The sequence below is a fragment of the Polypterus senegalus genome, chromosome 7, assembly GCF_016835505.1.
Source record: "Polypterus senegalus isolate Bchr_013 chromosome 7, ASM1683550v1, whole genome shotgun sequence".
NCBI classification, from domain to species: Eukaryota; Metazoa; Chordata; class Cladistia; order Polypteriformes; family Polypteridae; genus Polypterus; species Polypterus senegalus.
This window is the reverse complement of record NC_053160.1, coordinates 83,824,186-83,847,123: the sequence shown is the minus strand read 5'-3', so window position 1 is coordinate 83,847,123 and position 22,938 is coordinate 83,824,186. Positions and strand designations below refer to the sequence as shown.

Genomic DNA, 22,938 nt, shown 5'->3' with positions numbered 1-22,938 from the left:
ATCTATCTATCTATCTATCTATCTAGACTCACTGATCACTAATTCTCCAACTTCCCGTGTAGGTAGAAGGCTGAGATTTGGCAGGATCATTCCTTACAGGTTACTTACAAAAGTTAAGCAGGTTTCATTTCGAAATTCTACATGTAACGGTCATAACTGAATCCTACTTATGTACATATATATGCCCACAGCCTGCAGCTTCGTCACCGTGTGAGGTGGCGTTGCGTCCCCCATCCCCACTCTTAGGCCATATCAGGCTCACTCTTGATATCCGGAGGAACATTGTGTCTTATGTATTGAATGACTGGGACAGGTTGAAGGTGTGGACTGATGACGGTACAGGAGATAATTATACTACACAGGAGCACTATAAGAGTGAAATGCTTAAGCCCTTCACCTATGCTTCAGCATGTGAATTGATGGCTGCCGCTGAATTGTTCGGTTGTCGCTTTCAAGTGTACCGAAATGGCCAAATATTTTACACCTTTGGAGAACCGCCAATGCCTCTTAAACATCTTAGATTCACAGGTGACAATTTGAGTAGTGGACACTTTGATGTTTACGAATGTTTCAACTCTCAAAAGCTGGATGTGAAGTTATCGATGAAGCCGGTTGTATGCTTACAATGCTTGACAGATGCCGAATGTCACTTCAACAGAAATCCTGCAAATACTAACATAATTGAAACAAACCATGAAACTTAATCTGCAGCAATCCAAGCTGTGAGAAAACAGTAAAAAGGAGGCGTGGACATTGTGGTACATTTTCTAATGCAGCTAGACGGAAACAACTTAGTGACGTTGCCGCCAAATACTTGCAGAAAAATCCACGAATTAATAGACACGCTGTCGCTAAATACTCGCAGGCAAATCTACAAGTTCATAGAGATGCTGTTGCTAAATACTCACAGGCAAATCCACAAGTTCATAGAGACGCTTTCAATAAATACTCGCAGGCAATTCCACAAGTTCATAGAGATGCTGCCACTAAATATTCGCAGGCAAATCCACAAGTTAATACGGGGAATGCCTGTTAAACATCTTAGATTCACGAATAGCGATTTGGGTAGTGAACACTTCGATGAATGAAACCTGTTATCTTTACAACGGTTGACAAACATGAAATGTAACTTGAACACAACATGTCCTCTAAATACGAACCTGATTGAAAGAAATAATGATAATCAAATCCTTGATGACAGCAACACTCATAACAGTGACAAAACAATTACATTGACAATCATGTTACTTTATTTTTAAAATGTTTCCTTTTCTTTTTCATAACTTCTTTAACACACTACTTCTCCGCTGCGAACCGCGGGTATTTTGCTAGTCAAGAATATAAACCAAAAAATAATTAATCACGTAAGTATTCATTCCCTTTAATCTGACACATCTAAATCATCAATGGTGCAGCCAATTGGCTTTGGCTTTAATTAGTTAAAATGAAATCACCTGTCTTTAGTCAAGGACTTTTAATTGATTGTAATATAAATGTACTTTATCAGGGGGAGGGAGTAACTGTTGGTGAGTTAGTATGAGGGTCTATTCTACACAATGAATACAAAAGAAGACCCCTAACTTGTCCGTGAAAAGGCAACTGAAAAGCACAAGTCAAGGGATGGACACAAGAAAATATCAAAATCCTTTGTAGTCCAGCAAAATTCATCATTGAGAAAAGGAAAGTGTAAGACACAGCTGTAAGTCTGCCTAGAGCAGGCCATCCACAAAAACCGAATGATCGGCAAGAAGAAGACTAATGAGCAAGGCCACCTGTAATAATTCTGAAGGAGTTAAAAGCTGCAATGGATAAAATTGGAGAGATTATGCATACAAGAACTGTTGCCCAGGTGATTCTCCAGTCGTTTCTTTTTGGGAGAGTAGCAAAGGGAGACAAAACACACCATAGACACATGATAGACTCTGATATCAGATGGAAGAAGGTTCTATGGTCCGATGAGAAAATTGTGTTTTTTTTCTCTATCAGACTAAACACAATGTTTGCCAAACACTGCACATTATCAAAAACACACCATCCCACCAGCATGGTGGTGGCATCATCATGCTGTAAGGACGTTTCTCTGCAGCAGGCTGTGGAAGGCTTGTGACAGTAGAAGATAAAATGTATGCAGCAAAATACAGGGAACTTTTGGAGGAAAATCTGATGCAGTCTGCAAGAAACCTGTGTATTGAGAGATTTGTTTTCCAGTAAGAGAATAACCTAAAACATAATGCCAAGAAGACACACAAGAATGTCCTGGAATTGCAGTTGAGAATATGTGGCTGAATTTGAAAAAGGCTAAATTCGAACAGCTCTGCAATGACAAATGGGGAAAAGTTACAGATTCCAAATGTGCAAAGCTGACAGAGACCTGTGCATATAGAATCAAGGCTGTCATGGCTGCTAAAGGTGCATCTACTAAATACTGACTTCAAGGGGGTGAATGTTTGTGGTGATCAGTTATTTTGTGTTTTATATTTGCAACTAATTTAAATCAGTTTGTAGATATCTGTTTTCACTTTGGCATTAAGGGATTCTTTTTACTGTCAAAAAATGCAAATTAAATCTAATGCAAGTCATTGTTATGTAACAATAAAATGGGAAATCTTCCAAAGGGGTGAGCTGTTCAATAGGTGCTTTATGTGGGTTTTTAGGTTTTCCTCCATATCCCCAAAGACATGCTTGTCAGGCAACTTGTTGATTCCAGGATGCCTCTAGTGTGAGTGGTCCTGTGATGGAGTGGTGCCCCATCCAGGGCTGTTTCCTCCCAATAATTTCATTTAGGCACCAGCCCCATGACCCTACATTGATGGCTTTGAGAACATTATGTTTTGTTTTTTATTTTTGAAGACTAAAGTACTCTATGGCCTTGGCTTAAACTCCCTGTTTTATAGGATTCCTCCAGTTTATTAATAGCAATACACATTCTTCGCAAATTATACACTAAATGCTTACACTTCACTTTATTTATGTTTTGTCTTCTGCTGAATAAATGGATTAAGTATCTGTTTCCTATTTTATAGCTGAAAAACTTTCTTTTACATTATGTATATTATATTTGATGCATATGTTCTGATTTTGCCTAAAGAGTTTTCAATTAAGGTGTGATTAAACAGTAAAATATTGCTTCCTGAGGATACATTTTACAAAGTAAAATAGGGAATGATAGTGTTGGGAATTTAATTGGACTGTAGAAAGATGATTACTTCTTCAACAAATTGTTTATAATTTGGCTGGATCTCCTTGGTAGAATCCCCATGCTTTAATAATTTTTGACACTATATATCCCAGCCGTGTATTAATGGTGGCCAGTAATTAGCGCTACTGCCTTACGGATCCAGTGTCCTTGCTTTAAATGGTGATTGCTGTCTATGTGCTTGACAAGTGGCTCTCTGCACCTACATTTTAACATCTAATCAATGAAGACATCCATTCTGGAATATGCAATTGGAATAATAATGAAGATGAAGAGGGAGGAACAATTTGGAAGACATGCACAAGTTTAACTCGGGAAACACGGTCCACCTGAAAAAGTAGTCAAGCACAGTTCTGCAGGTGGAGGAGCAGGCTGTGAGAGACTAAACTGCCATCTTCTCACTCTAAGATGTCTACACTAATTTGGCAACTGATGTTTAGTAGGGTGACCAAAAAAATGTGTAACTTTTCATCTTGATGAATTCTGTGCTGGATGTAGCTGTATTTTTCATTTAACTTAGTAACCCTTGTATTGCTCAGCCTGTAGCTATCCAGAATCCTCAGTTCTGCATCCCTAGCCTGTCCAGGGGCAAATCACTTTCAATCACCAAAAGAGCTGTAAAGACACATGTCATGGGATATCATGTTGCCAGATAGTGTAGAAGTGTCTCGGAAACACAGTTTGAAATAGGAAGCTCTTTACCAACTGGCCCTTTTTTCAGATTTTGATTGAAATATTACTATCCTTAATTTGCATATCAGTCAGAGGCCACACTAATGTGCTGTGAAAGGAATCGCCTTGACACAGGAAAAAGGTTTGGGGCAGCCACCCGTATACTTGAATAAGGCTGCAAAGAAATGAAAATTGGTAGTACAATTGTGTACAGGTTCAGTCCAAAACAGATCTGAGTTCAGAAGTGGAAGTTGACTGGTATTTAAGGCACGTTGGCGGAAGTGATGTCCTCGTGGCTGGAACCAGAAGTGATGTAATCGAGGCTGGAACAGGATGTGGAGTCATCTGAGCCAGAACCAGAACTGACATCATCGGGTCCTGGCAGAATTTCCCATGTTTGGTCTGAAAGAATAAAAGAGAGAAGTTTACTGCACCCTGCCAGCCCGGCTTGGTGAGGAATTACTTTATTTTGGTCATTTAAGCTGCCTCCCATGTATATGTGCATGACAGTGCATTTACGTGATGAATCAAAGTGGTGGCACAGTGAGATTGGCAATGACAAAGACATCTGGGCACTAACAGCAATAACGAGACATCTTTGAATGTTTGTCATGAATGTCAGAAATGACAGTAATATTACTGATGCAGGATGTTGTGTGGTTTTCCACAAATATCTATTTAAAGATATTCCAAGACTGGTAAGTAAAAAATAAAGACTAAAGTGGAAATAGAGATAATGGACACATTTTTTTTGGAGAAGCAGGCAGCTCTTTTCAGTATTACACTTGATCAATAATACAGTATATTCTAGGCTACCACATGTACTCCAAAAATCATTTCTTGGCATTTGAACTACCCTGAGAGCCTTCCTTTGCAACCTTCAACACTAAGCCAAACTCATATGGGAACACTATTGGATTGCCATTTGTGATGTTCATATTATTGCTGTAGGATAACTCTTTTTTAATATAAGAAAATGGCTCCAGGTTCTGGAAGTCTTTGAATGGCCATACTTTAGTGAAGAAGAGAAAAGAGGTGAAAATCAGTGGACTAGTGCAAGAGAGCTCTTGTAATGATGTGGATGAGGACAGCGTTACGATCTAGGGAGCTGAAATCAGCTGTGCTTTCAGGAATCAAACACAAATCAGCCACAGTATTAGTTTTTCCTGGAGTAAACTTTAGATCGTAATTTTATTGTTTCATCTGCTGAGACTGTTGGCAGCAGCAGTTTATTTTGAACTTGAACTGGTCTGAATATGTATGAGTCTTTTGGTAGACTTGCAACATATTCAGGGTTGGTTCTTGCTTTGCTCTAGATGCTGCAAAGAGCACCAGAGAACCAGACTATTTGGAATTGATATTAGATGCAGTAGCTTTTTTATTTAGAGAAGTCTTATTTTCTAATTTTCATTTACTTATTTTATATTTAGTCTTTGTTCTGTAGCTTTTGATCTCTTATTTGAATCCACAGATGCATACAAAAATGCCATCAAAAGTAAAATATTGAATTAATCAAGTTGCATTTGTCAAATACTAGCAAAATCTTAAATAACTGAAATATTTCAAATATTTCAAGCAATATAAGGTAAAATGAAATTTAGTAAATTAAGGAAAACTTATTAAATTTCTACCAAAATTCTGATTAGTATTTCTGTATTTATATGATAAAGGTATGACCTGGAAAATAAAGACTTTAATTACATTACAACATGTGATAGGATGCATTTAGATCCGTGGCAATGTGCAAGTTTTAAATAAATATAAATGTGAGCATGCTCAGAGGGGGTGCGGGTGTGATTGGTAGCACGGCTGGGCAGTTCCAGAGGTGGATGGGGTAATTGGTTGACCGTACATTTATGTGGACATGGGGAATTTGATTGATTGCCTCATTAGAGCTCTGGTACCTAATTATCGCCAGCGCACCTGCATCAATAATACTATAAAATGAGCCTGAGCAGAGAACAGGGGGATTAGAGACAAGGAGTGAAAATGTAAGAAAAAGCGAAGGTTAAAACGGAAGAAATGAAAGTAGAAGGAAGGCAGATGCAAGTCAGAGTCCGTGTGTTTTGAGAGTAGGAAAATAGATGAGTTTGTGAGTCCCAGAGTAGGAGAGTGTGGCTGGTGATATAGGTGAGACACAGGGGTTACTCCTGCTGAATGACCAAGAAACAGGAGCAATCATGTGGAATTCCGGCTTAAGGCTGTGAGATGGTGGCAGACAGGAAATGGAGTGAGGCTTGACATGATGCCCTGCAAGACACCAAGTGACTGGTGGTGGGAGCCAGGACCTGGATGAAGGATGACTGCATTTGTTGGCAAGTGTCTGTGCTCGCTACAGAGACCAATTGGGTAAGCAACAGAGATGCAAGAGAGAGGCCCCATGACTACTGATGGCTTTAAATTGAAGGTCTCCCAGAAAACAATGAAAGCCCAAACCTAGTGAATATCATCGCTGAATTATTCTCTCAAATAAATGGAGAGGACTTCAAATCAGACACCAGGATATCAGCAGCTTACCGCATGCATGGATCGAACACCTCAAAACCTATAAGCTTCATTGTACACTTCAATGAATTACAATTCAAGATTAATTTGATGTTACTTCTCTGATTGAAACAAGAGATTATATTTGAAAATAACCGTATTTGTAATTTCCCTGACTTTTTTTTACTTTCAACAGCTGCTAAACGCACTGCAATTTACAGCATCAAATAGCATTCACGCAAAGCCAAAATCAGATACAGCCTTGTCTATCCTGTTAAATTGAGAGTGGATATTCAAGACAAATTTTACAGGACAAAAAGGAGCTAAAAAACTGATCCTGACACTTTTTAAAATACTATTGAAAATCACGTGTCCTGGTAAGGCAAGGAAAATTGTACCTGGAATTTGTCCTATTTCTATTGAGACTTTTGCCATAATTATACATTTTATCACACATTTTATTTCCTTTCCTGCTATTTTAACATTTTAATTACAATTATAATTGTATATGTATGGGTGTGTGTATGCATGTGTATATATATACTTGCATATATGTGTGTGTATGTGCATATATATGTATATATTTTTTTCTTTCTAAACGGGACTGTTTAAAATCACACCTTTGGTTTATTGTATTAGGAGTGTACTATTATACGTTATCTGCACTCCATGGGTACTGTTTAACATTATACCCTGGGTTTATTCTTTCAAGACTGTTTTTATATCATATTCTAGGCTTATAGTATTTGGACTGTACCGGCAATAGATATCGGTACTTTATTCCTTCTACACCGCTGCTTGAGGGGCTTGTTTTGTTCTGGATGTGCTTTCTCTCTAGGCATGTCAGATGATTGGGACTTTGTGAAATGCAGTCTAGCCTCACTTGGGGAGGCAAAATGAGGGTGGGGGTGTTGGTGGAGGAGAGAATGAGAGCAAGCTATTTTGATCCGTCCTTTTCATCACCACAATTGTAAGTGCCAACACAACAATAGGCTTCATAGCCATAATTCCTTTCAATATTGGAAATTTAAGATTATATCATGACAACAAAATTTCAGAAGCAATGTCTCTATATGTGATTTGGAATGTCAAAGGTCTCAATCATGAACTAAAGAGGAAGAAAGTATTCTTTCACCTAACAAGTCTAAATGCCATGATAGTGTTTTCACAGGAGACCCACTTATTAAGTGAGGCTCAGTTTCGGTTGCAAAGAGATTGGACTAGCCAAATATTCCACTCCAGCTATACAAAGAAAACTAGAGATGTGTGAATCTTAATTCAGAGAACAATTTCATTTGCAGCATCAGATCCTGAAAGGTGATATATGATGGTTATGGGTAATCTATTAAATTGTAAAGTGAGTTTGATAAATATGTATTCACCCAATGTGGATGATAAGAGATTTCATCTAAAACTTATTTGTATCCACTCCTAATTTGAACACTCACAAAATTATAAAGGCCAGAGACTTTAATTGTGTTTTAAATCCAGACCTACATAGGTCTTCAGCTACAGTGATGACAACATCTAACACTGCAAAAATAATCACACCATTTTTAATTGATCATGACTTATCACACCCATGGAGATTTCTAAATCTACACTTAACAGCATATTCCTTATTCTCATCAGTACATCATTGTTACTCAAGAATTGATTATTTCTTTATAGATACCAATTTCTTGCCCATGATTATGGCACTCACATCACTATGCCCTAATACTCATCTTGCAACTGGTACCTTAACCTCTTTTCATTAACTGGTGAGAACGGTACAGAATTTATATCCAAGCAAACTGATTTTTTTAGAGACAACTGCATCCTTTGAAATTTCTACAGGTATACTCTCGGAAACTCTGAAGGCATTTTTAAGATAACATATTATCTCATATCTTTCCCACATAAATAAATTGGAAACTAAGAAGGCATCAGAGTTAATCAGTGAAATTACCAGAATAGATCAAGAACATGCCAGGTTTCTAAATGAGACACTGTTTAGGAAAAGACAGGCTTTGCAATCAGAACTCAACAATTGGACAACAAAAAAAACAGAACAACTCATATATCTCAACATCATTACTACGAACACGGAGAGGAGACTAACAAGATCTTAGCGCAACAAATCCATAAGCAAGAAGTTCATAATACAATATCAGTAATCACCAACACAGACAGAGATAGAATCATTGGCCATGAAAATATAATGCACACTTTTAGAGACTACTATAACTCCTTATATTCTACTCAGTTTAAAGAACACAAGACACAATCTAATCTGCCTTTTGATACATTACAGATACCATGGCTAGATATTATCAGAATTACTAGACCTCTATAAACTCACTTCAGAGTGGGAAAGCACCAGGGGCCTCATGTATAAATGGTGAGTATGCACAAAAATGTTGCGTACGCCTGTTTCCACACTCACATCATGATGTATAAATACTAAACTTGGCGTAAAGCGACACACATTTTCACACCAGCTCAATCCCTGGCATACGAAAGTTCTCTGCTCGGTTTTGCAAACTGGCAGCACCCAGCGTCAGAGCAGTGCTACTGTTCCTGTGTGGTTTCCATTTATTTTTTAGATCAACATCCCTGAAGCGGCTTTATCAAATACACTGAAATTAACCGCATATCATTTATTAGTATAAGGCATCTAATTGTAATTAATCTGTAACAATATAATAGTCCACAGAATGGCCAAATACCATAGCTGCTTTAGCATTGTTACTCTCTCTGCACCAGTCAGAGTATTTATCCCACTGTATCTGAGTGTGGAATCACAGCTCTACTGCAGCTGATTGGAAAGAGAATTATCGAAATACAGCATATAGCACACACTGCCTCAGCCATGCACACAGTCTATTCGAGCTTCTCCTATACGGCAAATGCTCAGAGCCTTTTTTGTAGGGACCTTGCAGTTCAGAAACAGCTTCATCCCAAGAGCTGTAAATGCACTGAATCATTCCATCAAGTGTACCTGGTGGAACTGTTTGTACTTATAAGTACAATTACCTCACTGTAAACTTGTGATACAGTTATAATATTGCACAACCTAAATCACTTTATAAAGCGTGTATTTACATATGTTGACGATATAATTTTTAAGATGAAATGCAGCAAAGTATGTTTATTACATTATGCAGATAACATTTTAACATCATTTAAATAATCTATATTGTTAATAATTAAACATGTGAGGACATGGTGTCACAGCGCTGGGACTGACGCAACACTAGATAGATAGATGGATAGAATAATTAAACATGCACTATGAAGATATTTCAATGTTCCTTAAAGGTTTTGAAGAATCGGTGTTCTAAGCTTACAGATGGCTTGACATCTAATACAGAGCTGATTGTGTGTTGATTAGTTACTTGGAGAAAGAAAAGGAAGGACAGTACAGACAGTACTGCTACAATAAATTATTTCATTGAAGGTAGCGAACAGCGCTGCAAGCATCTTGCAGGAGGCAGGAACAACCTCTATACGGGGCGCCAGGTCTTCACTATCACAGCACCACCGTGTTCCCATGTTTAATACATGCTTTAACTCCTCATCATGAAAATGATATTAAGTATACATCTCAGTATTTAAATTATTCATAGAGCTATAACATAATGTAGTGGATTCTGTGTCCTGTCGGAAGAAGAGAAAGCCTGTTTAAGAAACGCAAAGCATTTAATGTGCTACTTTAGTTACGATGGTATTTGAGAAACTAGTAAATTAAACGATTTTAAGATGAAGTTTATGATGTTCTACTTTAATGACACAATAAACTACATGATTAAAGTGGAAATTTCGAGATTAAAGTTGACATTTCAAGCTTTTTTTTCCCACTGTGTGCCTATTTTTTTTATCTTTTCTCTGTACCCTAATAAGCTTCTATATGACCCTCAGACGGTGGGCTACAACTGATTTTTTCATGGCGACTTTGATATCTGACAACTCTTTTTTATTTTGGATACCGTGCAACTTTGTGAACTTGAACTTTCGAGTTTCTCCGACACTGTATGTCACTCAATCAACTTCGTTTTGTTGTTTATACGCCGGTTTAAACCAACAAATAGTACATTTCTCCTTGCCTCCACTTGGTATTCGCTGAAATTTTTCTATTTTCCTCTGTGCTTTTGCCATTTCTTTTCACAGAACGCTGAACTTAAGAATTATTTATATTGATTTGCATAGTCAAAGAGGCGTAATTCTGGGAGGAGACAGGGTGGGGTAGCAGGTGCTTGCACGTTTGTTACTTTTCATGCTGACTAGGATTTATGTAGCGGGAGAACATGAAAGTTGGCGTATGCACAGATTTATGCAACTGGATTTTTTTGTGTGTATGCACATTTCCGCTTTTGTCCGTATGCCATGTTTTATTGTGAATTCTACACACAGCGTTATGCATGAGGTCCCAAGTCCTGATAGCTACCCTGCTGAGTTTTATACAAAATTTCAAGTTAAGTTAGCACCTCTCTTGTCAGCATCATTTATAGAAGCCATAGACAAAAAAAAAATCTACCTCAAACTTTTTCCCAAGCATTAATTACCATTTTTCCTAAAAAAAAAGACTTATTACAATGTACATCATACAGACCAGTCTCACCATGTCTGTCCATGAGTCTAAGTTGTGACCCCCCCTTTGCAGCAAAAACTGCAATTAAGTTGTGAGAGAAGGTGGGTCATGCAGCAAGACAATGACCCTAAGCACACAAGTCGTTCTACCAAAGAATGGTTAAAGAAGAATAAAGTTAATGTTTTGGAATGTCCTGAGCTTAATCCAATCGAAATGTTGTGGAAGGACCTGAACCAAGCAGTTAATGTGAGGAAACCCACCAACATCCCAGAGCTGAAGCTGTTCTGTACGGAGGAATTGGCTAAAATTCCTCCATGCCGGTGTGCAGAAATTATGAAAAATTACCGGAAACGTTTAGTTGCAGTTATTGCTGCAAAGGTGGGTCACACCAGATACTGAATGCAAAGGTTCACATACTTTTGCCGCTCACAAATATGTAATATTTGATCATTTTCCCTAATATATAAATGACCTAGTATAATATTTTTGTCTCATTTGTTTAACTGGTTTCTCTTTATCTACTTTTAGAATTTGAGTGAAAATCTGATGATCTTTTAGGTCATATTTATGCAGAAATATAGAAAATTCTAAAGGGTTCACAAACTTTCAAGCACCACTGTAGATGAACACAAATAGGCTTGGTCTGCAATAGAAATGAAATCCTGCAGCACTTATATTCCTTGCTTTGTACACCAGTAAATACAAGTTATCGTCAATACACAAACAACCCATTTGTTCTTCATGCACTCAGAATATGGAACCAATGTAGGAAGCACTTTAAGTTAGAGAATATTTTATCTGTGGCACCTTTACATGATAACCACCTTTTTTCACCCTCTCAAGCTTACACAGTTTTTAATGTTTGGGAAACATATGAGATAAAATCATTTAGAGACTTTTTAAAAAAGTAATGTCTTTACATCCTATGAACAATTACACTCTAAATTTAATCACCCATCAACACAATTTTTCTACTATCTCCATATTAGAAACTTTGCTAAACAAAATCTGCCCAGTTTTCCTCACCTTCCTCCTATTTCTATTCCAGAAGAGATATTCATCAGTCTTGGGGACTCATTTCTATAATATATAAACATTTTGAAGTCCCATTCCTTTTAAAGATTCCAGAGCACAGTGGGAAAAGGAACTCTTACTCATCATTTCAGAAACGGAGTGAACAGAATTCACTTGAGGTCCATATGTGCAGAGCATACAATTATTCAACTTAAAATCTTTTATGGAGCACATCTGTCTCATTTAAAATTGTCTAAAATGTTTCCAGGTCAAGATCCAAACTGCAAATATAGCAATTGAGCCCCAGCTTCACTGGGCCGCATATTTTAGGCATGTACCAAATTAACATCTTTCTAGATGAAAATTTTTAAATGCCTATCAGACAGCCTTGGTGTCACAATCCCTCCTAATCCATTAACAGCTGTATTTGGTGTACTCCCTGATGGGATTAAAGTGGAGAAGGACAAACAAACTGTAATTGCCTTTACTTCACTATTAGCACGTAGATTTATCTTGCTCATCTGGAAGAATCCTAGACCACCTCTTTTAAGTCAGTGGGTAACTGATGTTATATACTATTTGAAACTGGAAAAAAAAATGTAATTATCACTTAGAGGATCTGTTCAAAACTTTTTAAAAACCTGTTAGGACCTATTCAATAACATTTTAGAATAAGCATTTATATTGGGGAAAAAGACTCCTTTCTCTCTTTACTAGTCCGAACAGTTTTACTGTGGCTGTTGGCCTTCCTCTCTTTCTCATAGGTGGGGGTTGATTTGTATTTAGTGTCACACGTCTGCATGGGCTCGAAGTAAGGTAGTTCTAAACCAGACCTATGGGGTTGGGGTGGGGGTGTATAAGGTGCACTGATCCTTTCTGTTTTTCCACTGCAGACCCATTACGGGAAATTCCACCTGGCCTCCATGACATCACTTCTGGTCAGGAGCCCAGTGACATCACTTCCGGTTCAGAAGATGCCCCTTTCGTTCTCAAGCATGATTATGTCACTTCTGGTTTCGGTCATAATTACCTCACTTCCTCTGCCGCACCCCTTATCGCGGGGTCATTTTTGCTAAATCGCTTGTAATTTGACCTCTCCAAATTAGAATCATTGCTGTTATTGAACTATTTGGAGTATAAACACGTTTGTTCTCTTTGTAAAGGTAACATTCTCTAGTTTCACCCTTAGTAGTCAGAATCACTGTAGGTGTGACTGATCAAAAGTTATGCACATTAGAACTCACAGAAAAATGAATTTTTTGTTCTCGCTTAAGTTTTTGTGAAAATAAAGGCCTCTATAGCTGCAGTAGGTAGGTGGGGACAGAAACACACTATGTACCAACAGAATAACTTGTTGACTACTCACATTTCAAATTTGAAAAGAATACCTGTAAAATGACATTTTACACCAGTTTTATGTGGGCATGTCCAGGTGCTTTTTAGAGGGACCTATGGTTTATCCATTATCCACATTTTGGAACGTATGGAAAAAGTGTAATAACTTTTGAATGCTTCAACCCACAGATATCAATGAGGGCTCTACTGAAAGCTTACACCTAAAGGAATCTATATCTACACACAGTGTCACTCTATTAGTTATGGAAATTCATATTCCATAATAAAAACAATAAAAAAGTACACATTTCAATATAAAAATAGTCAAAACAAGTCTTATGGGCTAAAAATATATATATTTTATTTTTTACTTTTTTTTATTAAAATGCACACAAACTATATACATTTTGTTACAAACTGTTACAATACAGCTCAGCGTTTTTCCACGTGCCACTGATTGTAGCAATCGTTAGCAGGCAGAAAGCACAAGGGCGTGTCGCATGTCACTCTTTGCCATTAGACGTCACCTGGTCCGATTGATCACTTTCATGCCGCGTACATGCATCTATTATTTAATCAAGAGTGTATTTATGTTTATCTGTACTATTTCCATATTTAAAATGCGAAAAAACTAGGTGAAATCACAATAAACAACCACGCACCAAGTCTGCAGACTGGCACAAATGCCAGCTTGCGCAGCTCCGATCGGTTTTGTTTACAAGTTGGTATGGCAAGTTACATATCGACGTGCTCAGCTGCTCATTGGGTGTAAGTCTGGAATGACACTCACAGCGTCCAATCAAACTGGTAGATTCTACCAGGGTTTGGAGTTGTGCGTCATTGTTCAGCTGTCTGTGACACTCGTTGGCTATACGAGGTGCCAGTCACCCCCCAGACCCATCGTAATTGGCCAACTTAGGTGTCAATCAGAAGCTAACACTTCCGTGTAACATGCTTTAGCATGGTTATTGCCGACAGAAACAAATTACGTCTGATATGACCAATGGAAATGAAAAAAAAAGTCGGAGCTAGTCTTGAGTTAAAAAACGTTTTCTGGAGTTTTTGTCCCTTTGAGGATCTATCGTGTGTTTTGGACCTAATCGTTTTACTGGATTACATTCCCTGGAGCCTTACGGACAGAATGAGATCAATATTGCTCGGAAATATTGATGTTTGACTTGCAGAGAGCCTTCAAAGGTAGTCAAAGGTAGGAAAAGTCAGCTCTTAAAAGTATTTACTTCTCTGTAAAAAAGGATTTAGTGTCAGTGCTGTGGTTGTTGTGTGTCAAAATGGTTTATATCATCGGTAAGACGAGACTCTGAATTTTCATTTGATGTGTAGTATGTCAAGGTGCATGACAGAGGGGCATGCACACATGACTGTGACATGATTGTGACGCCGTAAAATCGTCGTTATGTACCGGGACCGGTACGTGTGCATGTTAAGGGGTTTTAAAAACCCACCATCTCAACCTCACCAGTTAGTTCTGTTTTGGACTCAAACCTGTACACCTCTGTACTAACAATTTTTACATTTGCATTCAGGAAAAATTATGTGGGTGGCTACCCCAAATCTTTTTTGTAGCTCGTCTCATCTTTGACATTAGTTTTATTAAGTTTGACTTGATTGTGTGGAATGTTATATGCTTTAAATAAATTCAATAAAAGATCCAATAATAAAAGAATAGATCCTGCCTGTGGTTTTACTCTAATTTCTATTGATTATTTTGTGACATTTTAACTACTTGTTTTTAGGAGGTTTCACCTATTATTATTACATTATGTATTTATATATTGAAAGAAGCACTGTACTAATTTACACCCTTGTTTGAAAAGTAAAAGTACAAAGATTTCACACCTACCTCTTCATTGTATATATCTTCTTTTGCCCAGCTCATCCTTGAACATGTTTTCAACAATTTAAGGAAGCTGTGTCAGATGTAGCCAACCAAAACCATCACAAAGTACTAAAGAAAAAAAAGGAATTGGTTGTTAAATTACAACTTACGAACAATGAACATAATAGTGAATGTAATAAAATGTTTTAATCAATCAGGCTCATTTGTTTGGCAAGTAACTGTTGTGTTTTAATATCTTCATCTACCTACCTGTGCATTCATCCTTATATTTCACCTGATTAATCCAATGTTTAGAGCAACAAGAATCTTATCTTATCTTGGTATCACTTGACAGAAAGCAATAGTAGATGAAGTGTTAACATTTGGCATACTCACTTAGGCCAGTTTAGAGTTAGAGATTAACTTAGCATGCACATCTTTGAAGTGTGGGGAAAAAAAAACAGAAAATAGAAGAAGATCCCATTCATATTTGTTATGTTTTCCCAATTCTGCATAACATGGCTATTACTTTCTAATTTCAAAAACCCTTACTCGGAAAACAATGTACCCAGGTGTCTGTTTTGAATGCACTTTCTCCTGCTCTTCATCAAAGTCCTCAAACATGTGATTCAGTAAGGGTTTTGCTGGAACAGCTTTGGCAGTACTCATGGGAGTTTTGAAGATATGAATTAGCTTCTCACATTGATTTCTCAGTTCAATCAAAAAGGTTCTGGTTTTTGTGCTTCTGTCTCTTTCTTGCATAATGGCAACCAGCATTGCACCTGCATAAATCCAAGCACAGAATAATTGGGCCATTTTAGTTTCTGAGCATAAATATCCCTTTGGTCTGCATTTGTCTAAAAACCCATAGGCACAGGGTTTTCCAAGAGTCTATTTGAGGACCACAATATTGGATATTTTTTTTTTTGTTTGGAAACACCTTGGGAGCAAAAGAAATCCAAACAGGATAAAATATCCAAGAGTCCTTTAGTTAGGAGGTCAATGGAGAAGAAAGGTGTTAGAAATGAAGGAATTCTGCCAGTTTGTTTTTTTTTAATATTTTTCCTCATTTTGAGAAATTTTTCAGTGACTTCTTCTGTGCCATTTTTGCTTTTCTTGTTCCAATACTCAGACTGAGACAGGTTAACAGCCTTGGGCAAAGATCATTTGCTTTTTCGTTTCAAAGTAAAGGAGCCATTGACACCAAATACCTTTTTGAACAATTTAATTTCTTTCAAGTTTTTATCTCTTGTTTGCTTAAAGACTAACAATTATTGCTTATCCTTTTTGTTTTTCCGTTGCTTTAATCAATCTAGTGTTTATTGACCAAGCCTCTCTGACCTCTTTCTTGGATCACCACTTGAAAGCCTCTCGCCATTTCAAAATAATAAATCTGTGCTCTGTATGTTTGCACAGTATGACAGAAGAGACTTGAAAACTCCTTCTGCAGTGAGCGAGAGCTTTTTATCCTATATCTCAGCTTTGTTATAAACACAAATGCACACATTGAGTGATGCCATCTTTGTAATGACTATTCAAAGCATGTGTGAGGAATAGTAAAAGTGCAGGAAGTAAAAAGAAATAAACCTTCCTTGTCAAAAAAGGTGGTGTTGAGGACAAGAGAGTACACTGACATATCTTACTCTTTTAAAAGTGAAAACTTTAGCCATCTTATCATAGCATATGCCATAGCTAAGCTCTTTATATTTCTTTTTTATTATTTACCTTTATTGTACAACATTCTAAACTACAGTCAGTACTACATTCCAAACATTAACATTTAAAATTAAATTATGCACTCTCATATTTGGGCAGCATGCTGGCGCAATGGTAGCGCTGCTGTTTCGCAGTACCAGGTCCTCCCTGCATGGGTTTCATCCCTCAGTCCAAAAACATGCAAGTTAGGTGGGTTGGCAGTACTAAATTGGGCCTAGTGTGTGATTGGGGTGTATGTGTGTTTGCCCTGTGATGGACTGGCACCCTGTTCAGGGTTTGTTCCTGCCTTGTGCCCTATGCTGGCTGGGATAGACTCCAGCACCCCCTGCAACACTGTTCAGGACAAAGCTGGTTAGACAATGACTGACTGACTCTCGTACTTAACAATCAGCATTCTTTTTCTATCCAGTTCCTATAGTTATCAAACAGAGTTCCCTTCATGGGGTAGTCCCTCATGTATATTGAAAAGTCAAAACGAAGGGAAATGGTTAAGCAGATCAAAGTTAATAAACTGTGGTAAAATTCTTAAGAATACCTGGACCATTCTTGATAAAAAAAAATAGATTTTTTTCAAAATCTAAATTACATACTCACCTAAAGGATTATTAGGAACACCATACTAATACGGTGTTTGACCCCCCTTCGCCTTCAGAACTGCCTTAATTCTACGTGGCATTGATTCAACAAGGTGCTGAAAGCATTCTTTAGAAATGTTGGCCCATATTGATAGGATAGCATCTTGCAGTTGATGGAGATTTGTGGGATGCACATCCAGGGCACGAAGCTCCCGTTCCACCACATCCCAAAGATGCTCTATTGGGTTGAGATCTGGTGACTGTGGGGGCCATTTTAGTACAGTGAACTCATTGTCATGTTCAAGAAACCAATTTGAAATGATTCGAGCTTTGTGACATGGTGCATTATCGTGCTGGAAGTAGTCATCAGAGGATGGGTACATGGTGGTCATGAAGGGATGGACATGGTCAGAAACAATGCTCAGGTAGCCTGTGGCATTTAAACGATGCCCAATTGGCACTAAGGGGCCTAAAGTGTGCCAAGAAAACATCCCCCACACCATTACACCACTACCACCAGCCTGCACAGTGGTAACAAGGCATGATGGATCCATGTTCTCATTCTGTTTATGCCAAATTCTGACTCTACCATTTGAATGTCTCAACAGAAATCGAGGCTCATCAGACCAGGCAACATTTTTCCAGTCTTCAACTGTCCAATTTTAGTGAGCTTGTGCAAATTGTACCCTCTTTTTCCTATTTGTAGTGGAGATGAGTGGTACCCGGTGGGGTCTTCTGCTGTTGTAGCCCATCTGCCTCAAGGTTGTGCGTGTTGTGGCTTCACAAATGCTTTGCTGCATACCTCGGTTGTAACGAGTGGTTATTTCAGTCAAAGTTGCTCTTCTATCAGCTTGAATCAGTCGGCCCATTCTCCTCTGACCTCTAGCATTAACAAGGCATTTTCGCCCACAGGACTGCCGCATACTGGATGTTTTTCCCTTTTCACACCATTCTTTGTAAACCCTAGAAATGGTTGTGCGTGAAAATCCCAGTAACTGAGCAGATTGTGAAATACTCAGACTGGCCCGTCTGGCACCAACAACCATGCCACGCTCAAACTTGCTTAAATCACCGTTCTTTCCCATTCTGACATTCAGTTTGGAGTTCAGGAGATTGTCTTGACCAGGACCACACCCCTAAATGCATTGAAGCAACTGCCATGTGATTGGTTGATTAGATAATTGCATTAATGAGAAATTGAACAGGTGTTCCTGATAATCCTTTAGGTGAGTGTATAAGACATTGGTTTACTACTGACTATCATTAAGTGGGTTAACATACTTGCTGAGCAAAATAACTGAATGCTTGAGTAAAGAAGTATAAAATATCACAGTAAATTTTATTACAAAATCTTATTCCCGTCTTGTGTTACTCCAAATGCTATTAATTGAAAATTCATTACTATATTTATGACAGAAAAGTAAATATTTTTCCTAAAATAGTCTCAGTGTGGGATTTCCTCAAAACATGAGATCCAGTTCAGCCAGTTCTTAGCAGCACTGTGCTACACTGTGTACAATTTAGGTTTTAGAAAACTTCTTTTTAAATGTTGTTACAGATATTTTGAACCAACTGACCCCAACTGGGTTCAAGCAGCTGAGAACGTTATCTGTTCCTGAAGGGACGAGATAAAACAAAAACCTTTTGTCTTGTAGGGACCTGTTACATGAAGTCAGAAGGTCTTTTTGTTTTAAATGAATACACTAGCCAAAAATTGCTGTCAGTTTTCAAAACCTTGTTGTTATCTACTTAAACATCATTTTTCTTTTCTTTTTCTTTTCCTTATGTTGTAGTTGCTGTTACTATTGCAGTCTTTATAGGGAGGTCCAAAATACAAACAAAGGTTAATATGTACCTCCATCTTTTATACCACCAGCACCCAAGAAAACAATATATGAAATGGCACAAAAAAAAATAGCACTGAGGTGGCGTAGGTAAAATAACATTAAATATTGTTAACTATTTGTCAACTATTATAATAACCATAATTCTTCCAACAGGGAATACAACAAACAAAATGCAGAATTTAATTTTTTAAAGCAAACAAATCATAGCCTACATTACAGAAGCACTGCACAATGTATAAGATGAATATTTGTTAGCTGAATTATAGTGTATTTAGAAAATATAAAATAAAAATGTATGCTGTGAATAACTGAATACAATTAGATTCTAATTGAGAGGTTTTTTTCACATTGTTGCCCAAGGCCACCTTGAAATTGCACTTCTTTAAATAAGTTGATGAAAAATACAATCCATATCTTTGTCATCACACATACATAGGTAGATTTCTTTCTGATCTTCTCCATTCTGCACCTCCACTGGTGCCTGCTCTTTTAGCTGCAGGGTGATCAGCTGAAGACTACCATTTACTGACATTTCATCTCTTATTCCAGAACATCTCCTGCTGATGGGGCAGAGAACAGGGACATCTGCCTGACACCCTCTGCAGCTAGCCGTTCTTTTGGAGTTACTCAAACTGCAAGCTTTGTCCCACATCCTCAGCCACAACCAGAAGTTTGCCTACACTACTTCTTCAGAGAATTGACTGGTTGCCTTTCACAATCGACCTTCTCGTAAATGCAGGTCCGTGAGCAGCATGCTGTTGATAGGCTCCCACCTCAACCAGACCGAGCCTTGCACGCCATCCAGAATTCCTGCACTCTGCCACCAGGCCTGAGTATTTTACCCTCTTCTTCTTAATATTTCCTCTTAATATTCCCCTTAATATTTCATCTCTATAGAAGCCATCTGCATAAATGTTGCAACATCATTGCTCACGCTTCCATCTATCCATTAACTAATTTGGGATTGTGAAAAACTAACCAAGTAGAATCGGGCTCATGGTACAAGCTAGCCCTAGATGAGGTGCCAGTCCATTGTACGGCACATACAAGTAAATACCCACATTAGCTCATACTAATCCACTTTAGAACTGCCAATTAGCCCAAACTGGAAATCTTTGGAATGTAGCCAGAAAATGGAGTATATGCTGCAAAAATTCACAAAAACACCTTAAAAATGTGCTGAGCTAGTGATCTCAGATGGAACTCAAACCCAGTCCCATGAAGATGTGAGACAGCAGAGGTCTACCATGCCTCCTCTTTCACCATATTAACAATTATTTTTAACAATAACAGCAGTGATTTTAATTTTAAAAACACAACCTAACATTCTCACATCTGAGTAATCGAAATCAGGGTCACAGAAAGCGGCAACATTAGGCACAAGGCAAAAAACAGTTATGAACAGAACTCCATGTCACTGCTGAGCCCACTTAAACACACTCTCACACTTACACAAGATTAGTTTTCAATTGTCAATCCACTTAACCAACATAAAAACCCCACAGAATCAGAGAAATAGTAGCCATAAATATAATTTATTTTGAAAAATATATTCCAAGAATCCACTTTTCACTACAGTAGCCTTTGTGTACTGTCTTTTTCATGTCTTATTGTATGTAACAGAAATATGCTGAAGACAAAAAGCCACAGCCACAGTAGTTTCTTAATCGTTTGGTTTGCTTTCATATGCGTTTCTAATCATCTCCTAGAAAAATTAAATTTCCTTTTCCTAAATTTCTCATTGGAAGAGCTCACATAATCGAGTCCCTTTCCAAATTCTAAATGATTCTTAATTGCACTTAATATATTAAGTAAAATGGTGCACTTAATCTTTTGTCATAACAGTAAAAATGAAAATACACAGTCATGACCAGCAGACAAACCACTTAGTCATTTGATCTGGTTACTTAATTCAGAGGAAGTTTTTGTTACTATCCAATGACAGTGAGAAATATATGACATTTCTTAACCTATAAGCTATCTATAAAATCCTGTAATAACCGAGTGGATACATTCTATTTTATAAGCAGTATTCAAAGAGACAGCAATGACTTACATCAAATAAAATATGAACCTTAGTAAAATAATGGAAATGTTTTCCAAAATGTAAAAAAAGACATACTCCACCATTTAACTTGAGAAAGTTTCCTTATATGAATTTAATATTCTATCATACAAAATAGTATTAGTGAGCTATTTTTATTTGGTACTACTTTCAGTATAGTAAAATGATAATTGAATGATTAATAATAATCAAAGGAAGCGAAATAAACACTGAAGGACAGCACAAAAAAATCAGCATTAATATCATAAGTAGAGTCGGCATTAAAGTAATTTAACTCATATACTGCTGAAAACATGAAAGAGATCAATTAGGAGTGACTGAAACAAGACGGGACTTATGTACGCTTTGTTCTTAGACCTTTTTAACTCTCTTGACATGATGTTTATCCTGCAACCTCTTAGTTTCCCTAATTGTTACATTTTGTGATGTTTTTAATAACAAAGGATGTCCAACAAGAGATGTTTAAAACCGTAATTTACTGACTTTTATTTAATTATTTGAGATATAAATTCATTGGCCTTATAGTGTTGTATTTAGAAATCACATTTCTTTACTAATCAGCACATCTGAGATGGTGTTTCAAGAATGGATTAGAGACAACAGAATGGCACATTGACTGTGGGACATATGCATGATAGATGCTCATGTACACATTAAGGCTTAAAACCAATCATAGCAGAAAAAATTGAAGTATCAGAGGAATAAGTAAATTATTATAATGAGCATTAACATGATGGAGGTTGTGGCCTTTATAAAAATGATGTGGGACCACAGAAACCTAGGAGAGAGATGCTGCAACAGTGTCTGTCGATTGTCAGAGCAGGAAGAGCCATCTAGAGAGGGTATTTGTGAGAGAGGAAGGGAGATACAGATGATCAAACACTTAAACAGCAACACCTATGAGACCCTCCTCTCTTGTTAAATATTTTTGCATGCATGTCTTTTCTAGCAAGCCCCCCAAACAATCCTGGCTTGGATTTTCTCCCTGATTTGGGAAAACTGAGTGCAGATAGTGTTGCTTCTGACCCCAAATGAATGCTGGCAGTGTAAATGTGTAGACGATGAATGTGGTATGGAAAATATCATTAGAGATGTAGGTCAAAGCAGAGATGTTGAGGGGCAGTCTAGGAAGACGCCATTAAATCTTGTTGGAGGTTGAGGGAGAGATACTGCATTTCGTAGTGTGCAAGGCTAATAGCACCAGTGATAATAAAATGTCAGATATATAGTGCATTTCAAAAAATCACATAAAATGAAGAACTTTTGTAATACAGTACAACCACCAAAGAACACAATTAATAGATACCTGAACATGAAATACTCAACATCGAAAGTAGGAACACAAATTATTTTTTTATAATCTTCTAATTTTTGTTCTAATGCGAAAGCACACACACTGTACATAAGTGATCAATGTGAATAATGATAATGGTGACAACCACTAAAAATAGCAAGATGTCAAAATTCATGCACCCTCTAAACTGCACCACAAAACATGAATCAATCACTTGCATAAATGTGCAAGTCCTTCAATGAGGTCACATGAGCAAGGGTTAAGAAAACCATAGCGTCCAAGGGTCTGCCCCGGCAACCTAGAAACTGACTAGAAGCACCACACACAACA

At 37.5% G+C, this 22,938-nt stretch overlaps 1 protein-coding gene across 1 annotated transcript in view; it reads right to left on the bottom strand.

Annotated features, from left to right (window-relative positions):
• Window positions 1–19,901, bottom strand: part of LOC120532034 (dehydrogenase/reductase SDR family member 7-like) — an 82,484-nt gene extending 62,583 nt beyond the window's left edge. The window contains exons 1-2 of the mRNA XM_039757948.1: window positions 19,682–19,901; window positions 15,664–15,893 (exon numbers count right to left, since the gene is read on the bottom strand). Of these exons, the coding sequence (XP_039613882.1) occupies window positions 15,664–15,893; window positions 19,682–19,901 (450 nt within the window). The remainder of the gene's footprint in view (window positions 1–15,663; window positions 15,894–19,681) is intronic.
• Window positions 19,902–22,938: the final 3,037 nt, after the last annotated feature.